The 9401-nt window shown below is 43.7% G+C and overlaps 1 protein-coding gene across 1 annotated transcript; it reads left to right on the top strand.

Moving 5' to 3' along the window:
• The first annotated feature begins 225 nt into the window (after positions 1–225).
• On the top strand, positions 226–4258 carry LOC140717688 (uncharacterized). The gene is made up of 2 exons (XM_073031334.1): positions 226–240; positions 1675–4258. The coding sequence occupies exon 2, from the start codon at positions 2392–2394 to the stop codon at positions 3631–3633; it is 1242 nt and encodes a 413-aa protein (XP_072887435.1). The 5' UTR covers positions 226–240; positions 1675–2391; the 3' UTR covers positions 3634–4258.
• Positions 4259–9401: the final 5143 nt, after the last annotated feature.

Raw genomic sequence — 9401 nt, forward strand, 5'->3', positions numbered from 1 at the left:
TTAAAGGATGGTATATAATTTTCGTGCAGATAATTTTAGCACGTAAAAAAGCCAAAAAGCCAAATGAATTTTCTGAAGCCAACCAAAGTGGGGGTGGGGGGGGGGGGAGCCAATTTTCTGGAATTTGGCTTAGGAAAAGCCAATCTAGTAACCCCGATGAGCATGCGTAAGGATCACATGTAGTTCTTGGATATTACGCATGCGTTCATCGGACGAGAGACTTATAAAGAGCAGTTGCAGGTAGGAGCGAAATCCGGTCGGCAGTTTCATCGGGAGCTGTGGCGAACCGCGACTGAGAGACAATTACTGTGAGGTCCAGACACATTGTGGTCCTGCATCCCGAGACAGTGTCGGTTCTTTCCTCACTCAGCCCCAGGATCCGTACCCAGGCCCCGGGGCAGCTTTCGGCTGATTAGCGATGGTGGTGGCGCCATTTCTGCGGCGCATGCGCATCGCTGGGTCCTTGGGTAACGGATAGATGGGGTTCTCGTTCGTGAGGGCTTCTGGGTAAAGTGACAGCCATGGGTGACACTACCAACGCTTCCTCTGCCTGTCCTTAGGGTGTTTGGAAACACAAGCGGAGGAAGTTGGAACAAGTAGATCGCGCAAACACGGCCGAGCTCCAGCTAGCTAAATCCAAGCATTAGGAACTCGGAAAAATATAGTTCCCAGTTAATTTCGGGTGAAGAGCCTTCCAGTCAGTGATAGTTTCAGTTAATGCTGCAAGGGGAAAAAAAGGACAAAATCATTTCGTCAGCTTTAGTTCTTGAGAAAAATCACCTTTGATCTACCTCCTCTTGTTCTGTGCCATTCTACCCGTGAGAACTTGTTTTGTTCTATTCTCTCTGGGTACATAATGCTACCAAACACCGTTTCCCGAGTAACAAGTGACCTGTAGTTCACTGTCAATCACTTTGGGGGGGGGGGGGGGTCAGATTAATTAGAAAATCTTCAGGATCAGACATGTAATAACAATTGCTCTTTGTAGCACCGTGGGCCTTTACCAGAATTTGAAATACAGTAGTACTAATAGGGAGAGACAAACTGAGCCACGTCACAGATTGGTGACAGGCAGAAATGGCCCATTCTGATAGTCAGAGAATTTGAAGGTCAGTCAGGATGTCTGATCTGTGGCCAGTTAAAGTTGAGGATTTAACCATATAACAATTACAGCACAGAAACAGGACATCTTGGCCCTTCTAGTCTGTGCCGAATGCTTACTCTCACCAAGTCCCACTGACCTGCACTCAGCCCATAACCCTCCATTCCTTTCCTGTCCATATACCTATGCAATTTTTTTTTTTAAATGACAATATCGAACCTGCCTCTACCACTTCTACTGGAAGCTCGTTCCACACAGCTACCACTCTCTGAGTAAAGAAGTTCCCCCTCGTGTTACCCTTAAACTTTTGCCCCCTAACTCTCAACTCGTGTCCTCTTGTTTGAATCTCCCCTATTCTCAATGGAAAAAGCCTGTCCATGTCAACTCTATCTATCCCCCTCATAATTTTAAATATCTCTATCAAGTCCCCCCTCAACCTTCTACGCTCCAAAGATTTCCACCATCTTGATTTGAATTTCATAACAATGTGATGTCATAGTTCACCATAGACTTAAATTGCACCTGAAATATCATTCCTCACCTATTGATGTCTTTTGTAAATACTTTTACAGGTTAGAAATGGCAGAATATTGGTGTATGGGAATCTCCTTTGCAGAATCAATATATAACTATTGTTGATCCTTGGAGATGAAGAATTTTCTCATCCCAGCTGGAAACATGCTTTGTATCTGAAATGAAGTTTTCTATTTTAACTCAGTTTAATCCACTGGACCAAGGGTGCTGAGATCATACTAACATTTAATCACTAGAGATCAGTTCTTCAACTGCATGATTGTGCAAGGGATTCAAAACGTCTGACATCTGACTTTCTGAATTGCCAGAGAATTGATCACAGTGTGATATAATTCCCCTTCTCTCAGTGTGTGAATGGATTTACTCACATCCTACCCAGACACACCAGTTAGTTCACAGTGGGGAGAGGCCATTGTGTGTGTGGGAGGAGATCTACTCTATGGTCCAGCCTGAAGATACATCAGCAGGGTCACAGCACAGTGAGATTCTCCACTTGTTCTGACTGTTGGAAACAATTCATTCTGTCTTTGAAATTTCATAAGTGAGAGGACGAGGACTTGCTCAGACTGTGAGAAGTCATTCACATACTCCTCCACACTTTCGAGACACCATCTAGTGCACATTGGGGAGAGGCCATTACCTGCTCTGAATGACAGAAGGGATTCATTCAATCATTTCAGTAAGTACACACTGGACAGAGGCCATTCACACTGAGATCTCAACTGAAGGAACATCAGTGAGTTCACACCGAGAAGATGCCGTTCACCTGCTCAGACTGTGGGAAGCAATTCACTCGGTCTTCTCAACTGAATGAACATCAGCGAGTTCACACTGGGGAGAGGCCTTTCACCTGCTCAGATTGTGGGAAGGGATTCACACACTCATCCACGCTGCAGAGACATAAGCGGGTTCATACTGGGGAGAAACCGTTCATCTGCTCAGATTGCAGAAAGGAATTTGCTCGGTCATCAGACTTGAAAGTACATCAGCGAGTTCACACTGGGGAGAAACCATTCACCTGCTCGTACTGTGGGAAGGAATGCAGTCGGTCATCTGACTTAAAAATACATCAGCGTGTTCACACTGGGGAGAAACCGTTCACCTGCTCTGAATGTGGGAAAGGATTCACTCAATCATCCACGCTTGTGAAGCACTACCGAGTTCACTCTGGGGAGAAACCGTTCACCTGCTCTGAATGTGGGAAGGAATTTACTCAGTCATCTACACTTGTGATGCACTACCGAGTTCACACTGGGGAGAGGCCGTTCACCTGCTCTGAATGTGGAAAGGGATTCACTCAGTCTTTTCAACTGAATGAACATCAGCGAGTTCACACTGGGGAGAAACCATTCACATGCTCAGACTGTGGGAAGGAATTCACTCGGTCATATGATTTGAAAGTACATCAGAGAGTCCACACCGGAGAGAGGCCATTCACCTGCTCTGACTGTGGGAAGGGGTTCACTCGATCATCTCAATTACAGGTACACCAGGTAGTTCACACTGGGAAGAGGCCGTTCACTTGCTCAGATTGTGGGAAGAGATTCACTCACTCATCCACACTACAGGGACATCAGCGAGTTCACACTGGGGAGAGGCCGTTCACCTGCTCTGAATGTGGGAAGGGATTCAATCGGTCATCCCAACTGAATGAACATCAGCGAGTTCACACTGGGGAGAAACCGTTCATCTGCTCAGACTGTGGAAAGGGATTCACTTGGTTATCTGACTTGAAAGTACATCACCGAGTTCATACCGGGGAGAGGCCATTCACCTGCTCGGACTGTGGAAAGGGATTCACAAACTCATCCACACTACAGAGACACCAGCGAATTCACACTGGAGAGAAGCCGTTCACCTGCTCTGAATGTGGAAAGGGATTCACTCAGTCATCTACCCTTGTGAAACACTACCGAATTCACACACGGGAGAGGCCATTCACCTGCTCTGAAAGTAAGAAGAGATTTACTCGGTCATCCCAACTGAAGGAACGTTAGCAAGTTCACACTGGGTAGAGGCTGTTCACCTGCTCAGATTGTGGGAACGGATTCACATGCTCATCTACACTACAGAGACACCAGTGAGTTCACACTAGGGAGAAACTTTACCTGCTCAAACTGGAAAGGCATTCACTTAGTCATTTCACCTACTGACACAGCTGACTGTTTACACTGGAGAGAGGCCATTCACCTGCTCAGACTCTGGGAAGGCATTCACACACTTATCCACACTACCACCGGGGTCGCACTGGGGAGAAGCCATTCATCTGCTCTGAATGTGGGAAGGATTCACAGTCATCCAACCTTGTGTCGCACTACCAAGGTTTGACCAGAGGCTAAAAGAACAATCAGAAGCTTGAGAGGATGTGTTTCACTCAGATTCACTGATCAAGTATTAAAGGCAAGATTTTTTTTGAGGCTTTAAGCAGTGGCCTGTCAGTGTTTGGGACTGATTAGCAAAAACAAGTTAAAGTAAAGTAGGGGTAAGCAGGGTGGCAACCATCAGAGTGGACAGAGTCAAGAGTGGAAGTTTTGAGGCTTCAGTGAAGAGAGCTTTCAGTTAGAGAAGGCAAATAAAAGCTATAGGTAAACTTTAACATGAGGAAATCTGCAGATGCTGGAAATTCAAGCAACACACACAAAATGCTGGTGGAACACAGCAGGCCAGGCAGCATCTATAGGAAGAAGTACAGTTGATGTTTTGGGCCGAGATCTGACGAAGGGTCTCAGCCCGAAACGTCGACTGTACTTCTTCCTATAGATGCTGCCTGGCCTGCTGTGTTCCACCAGCATTTTGTGTATGTTATAGGTAAACTTTGTTTTTTTTTTGCCCCCTTCTTTACATTTGCTCAGTTACAGCAGTAGAGATCCCAGGGAGAATAGTGAAATGCTCCTCTTGCAAGATATGGGAAGGCAGGGAGCTCTCCAGTGTCCCTGATGACTACAACTGTGAAAAGTGAAAACAGCTGCAGCTTCTAACAATCTGCGTTAAAGAGTTGGAGTTGGAACTGGATGAACTTTGGATCATTGGGGAGGTTGAAAGGATGATAGATAGGACATATAACCTCTGGCTGTTCACTCTTCCACTTAAGAATGCTAAGGACTTAATCCAAGATATCCTGGACCCTGGCACCCAGGAGGTAGCATACCATCTGGGAATCTTGTTCTCGTCCACAGAACCTTCTTTCATTCTCCAAGTTAACGAATCCCCTATCACCACAGCTCACCTCTTCTCCCCCACTTTCCTTCTGAGTCACAGATCCAGAGACCCTACTGCTGTGACTTGGTTGCAGGAGAGTTAGGATTGGTAGCTTAATATTCCAGGGTTCTGTTGTTTTAGACGTGACAGCATTAGCGATTAAAGGAGGAAGGGTGGCCTTACTAGCCAGGGAAAATGTCATGGCAGTGCTTCAACAGGACAAACTGAGGAACTCCTCTAGTGAGGCATTATGGGTGGAACTGAGAAAAAAAAGAAAGGTATGATGATGTTATTGGGGCTGTATTACAGACCACCCAATAGTCAGAGGGATTTAGAGGAAGAAATATGTAGGCAGATTGCAGACTATTGTAAGATTATTATAAGATTAAACATAAGATTATTAAAATAGGTGATTTTAACTTTCCACATATTGACAGGGTCTCCCATATTGTAAAAGGATTAGATGGGATAGAGTTTGTAAAATGTGTTCAAGAACATTTCCTTAATCAGCACATAGAAGTGCCAATGAGACAATGTGCAATACTTTATCTGCTGTTAGGGAATGAGATAGGTCAGGTGATAGAAGTTTGTGTGGGTGAAACACTTTGCAGCCAGTGCCCAGAATGGCATTAGTTTCATAGTAAATATGGTAATCAGAAATGATCTGACAAGTGTGGATTGGGCAAGCTGTTTTCTGGTAAAAGTGTACTTAGTAGGTGGGAACCTTCATAGGTAAAATTTTGAGAATACCAAGCTTGTATGTACCTGTTTAGGGAACAAAAAGGAGGTTTTTAGCAAGTGTGAACAAAAAGGAACAAATGAGGTGCTTATGGAGTATAGAAATGTCAGAGAACACTTAAAAGAGAAAGGGGGGGGGCAATAAAAGAAGGCATGAAGCTGCCCTAGCAGACAAGGTGAAAGAGAATCCTCAGGGATTCTACAGATATGTTAAGAGCAAACAGATTGCAAGAGACAAAATTGGTCCACTGGAAGATCAGAATGGTTATCCATGTGTGGATTAAAGCAGATGGGGCAGATCTTAAGTAAGTTTTTTTCCCATATGCATTTACTCAGGAGACAGATCCAGAGACTATAGAATGAGGCAAAGTGGCACCACTTCATGGACCCTGTACAGATTACAGAAGAGTTTGCTGTCCTGAAGCAAATCATGGTGGACAAGTTCCCAGGGCATTACCCTACAGGAGAAATTGCTCAGGCCCTAATCATACTTAGTGACAGGAGAGGTACCAGAGGATTGGAGGAAAGCCAAAGTTGTTCTTCTGATTAAGAAAGGCTCTGAACAGAAACCTGGAAATTCTAGGTTGGTTAAGTTTGACATCATTTGTGGGGAAGTTATTGGAAGGTACCCTGAGGGACCAGATATATAAGTATTTGAATTGACTATGGTTAGTCAGCATTGCAGGTTATGTCTAAGAGTGAGTTTAATCAAGAAAGTTACCAGGAAAGTAGATGAAGGCACGGCAGTGGATATTGTCTACATGGACAAGGCAAGATGAAGGCAAGGCATTTGACAAGGTTCCACATGGGAGGCAGGTTAAGAAGTTCCAGTCACTCTGCATTCATGATGAGGTAGTAAATAATAAACAGTGGCTTTATGGAAGAAGCCAGAGTGGTAGTGGAGGGTTATCTCTCTGACTGGAGGCCCGTGTCTAGTGGCGTGCTGCAGTTTTTGGTGCTGGATCCTTTGTTGTCATCTATATCAATGATCTGAATGATAATGTGGTTAACTGGATCAGCAAATTTGTGGATGACACCAAGATTGGGAGTGTAGCGAATAGCGAGAAAGGTTATCATGACTTGACGAGGGATCTGAACCAGATGGAAAAATTAGCTGAAAAATGGTAGATATAATTTAATGCATACAAGTGTGAGGTGCTGCACTTAGGTAGGACTAACCAGGTCGTTATATAGTCTTGTATAGTGAAAGATATGGCACTGAGGAGTGTGGTAGAACAAAGGGATCTGGGAGTACAGGTCCACAATTCATTGATAGTGGTGTCACAGGTTGATAGGGTTTTAAGGAAAGCTTTTGGTACATTGGCCTTCATAAATCAATGTTTTCATTACAGGTTGTATCAGACATTGGTGAGGTCTAATTGGAGTATTGTGTGCAGTTTTGTCACCTACCATCAAATAAGGTTGAAAGAGTGCATAGAAAATGTACAAGCATGTTGCTGGGTCTGGAGGACCTGAGTTGTAAGAAAAGAACTACTAGGTTAGGACTTTATTCCTTAGAATGTAGAAGATTGAGAGAAGATTGCAAGCAGGCCTTTTCCTCTGAGGACTACACCCAGAGGTCATGGGTTAAGGGTGAAATGTGAAAAGTTTAAGGGGAGAATGAGAGGAAACTTGACTCAGATGGTCATGAGAGTATGGAACAAGCTGCCAGCTCCAGTGGTGGATGTGAACTTGATTTCAATGTTGAGCGAAGTTTGGTTAGGTACATGGATGGTTGGGGTATGGAGGACCATGGTCCCGATACAGGTTGATGGGAGTAGGCAGTTTAAATGGTTTCGGCATGGACTAAAGAGGGCAAAGGGCACCTTTCTAATTTAAATTTTGTGCCTTTTCTATGGCTATGAATATTTTCTAAGTGAGGAGAAAATTCAAAAATCAGATGTGGAAATGGACTTGGGAGCCCTTGTGTAGGATTCATTCACAAAAGATTACCTTGCAGAGTGAGTTGGTGGTAAGGGAGGCAAGTGCAATTTTGGCATAGATTTTGAGAGGACTACAATATAAAAACAAGGATATAATACTGAGGCTTTATAAAACATTGGTCTAAACTGCACCTGGGGTATTGTGAACAGTTTTGGGCCCCTTATCCATGAAAACGTGCTGAAATTGGAGAGGGTCCAGAGCAGGTTCACATGAATGATTCTGGAAATGAAAGGGTTAATGTCTGAGGCGCGTTTGATGTTTCTGGGTCTATAGTTGCTAAGAGTTTAAAACAAAGCAGGAGCATCTTATTGAAACCTGTTGAATATTCAAAGGTCTTGTTAGAATGGTTGTTTGCTCGATTGGATGAGTCTAGGACCAGCGAGCACAGACTCAGAATAGAGGGTGATGTGTCTGTGGAGTTCATTGGCAACAATGACTGTGGAGGCAAAGTCATTGAGTATATTTAAAGCAGAGGTTGATTGATTCTTGATTAGTTAAAGGATACAGGGAGAAGGCAAGGGAATGGGGTTCAGAGGGATGATTAAATCATCCATGATTGATTGGTGGAGCAGGCTTGATGGGCTGAATGGTCTAATTCTAATCCTATGTCATATGGTCTACTGCTGCTACAGCCCATCCACTTTAAGGTTCGATGTGTTGTGAATTCAGAGATTCTGCTCTGAAGACCACTTTGGTTATTTGAGTTGCTGTTACTTGCCTAATTCTGTTCCTATGTCTTGTGATCTAGTTGTCTGCTTCTGGAGTAGGATTGTCTCCTCATGGTTGGAGGGAACACGATATATCACTGTAACTGATGATATTCATAGGGAAGTATACTGTAGATGGTCTGAGTAGTTAGAATCCAAACTGTAAAGAACAAAGCAACAAGAACATTTGTAATTTCCAGAATACCATCAAAATTACAAGTAAATTCATTGGGTAAAATAAGATCAGAGAAGTGAATATGTGACTGAAGGCATGGTGCACCGTACACTACAGCAGTACAAGTGAAAAGAGAGGAACAACCTCAGCAGAGAAAGCAGAGAAGTCAAATGGAATTTTGGATTTCAGAAAGAGAGGGGGATTGGTAAGCATTAGTGAAGTGTTATTTATGGGCCAGACAGTGGTGGTAATGTATTACAGAACTCCAAAAGTTCTAGGCACATATTTATAGCTAGGATGCTGGAGATATTTGTACAGTATTTAATTTGTTAATGTGGAATAGAGAGTGAGGTTGTAAATCTGGTGAGGCTAAAGGATGTTGGGAGCACTGCAGGAGGGATGTGGGACAGGTGGTAGAGAAGGCATTTTGGGGGAGGGGGGTCCCAGCCCTGAGACACCAGGCAAGGTTATTTGATCCCAAACAATTGGTTTGGTTTTTGATCATTATAGAATGTCTCTCTGCTGCTTCCTGCTCTCTCCATTCTCCCTTCTCTTTTTCCCCCAACCATGATTCCCCTCAGTCCACAATAGAAACCCATGTCAGAATCAGGGTTATCATCCAAAAAGCTGTTTGCTTTTTGTGGCATTAGTACTGTACATGTTGGGAAATTAGCTGGTCTGTGTCAGAGTCATGTAGTGATACAGCAGGAAACTGGTCCATTAGTCCAATTATTCATGCTTGTGTTAACTCCATGGCTGACATCCTGCCCAACCATTCCTATCTAGATACTTCTCTTTTAAATTTTATAATTGCACTGGCCTCAGTCACTTCTTCTCGAGGCTCGTCCATAAACCCACCACCCTTCATGTAAATAAAAGCTTGCTCTTCAGATCCCATTCAAAAATGTACCTGCTCATCTTAATGCTACAATATCTAGTTTCAAGATATTACTGTTACTATTGTATAAAAACTGAGCATGAACACATCTATTCCTGTCATCAA

Source organism: Hemitrygon akajei, chromosome 28 (genome assembly GCF_048418815.1).
Source record: "Hemitrygon akajei chromosome 28, sHemAka1.3, whole genome shotgun sequence".
NCBI classification, from domain to species: Eukaryota; Metazoa; Chordata; class Chondrichthyes; order Myliobatiformes; family Dasyatidae; genus Hemitrygon; species Hemitrygon akajei.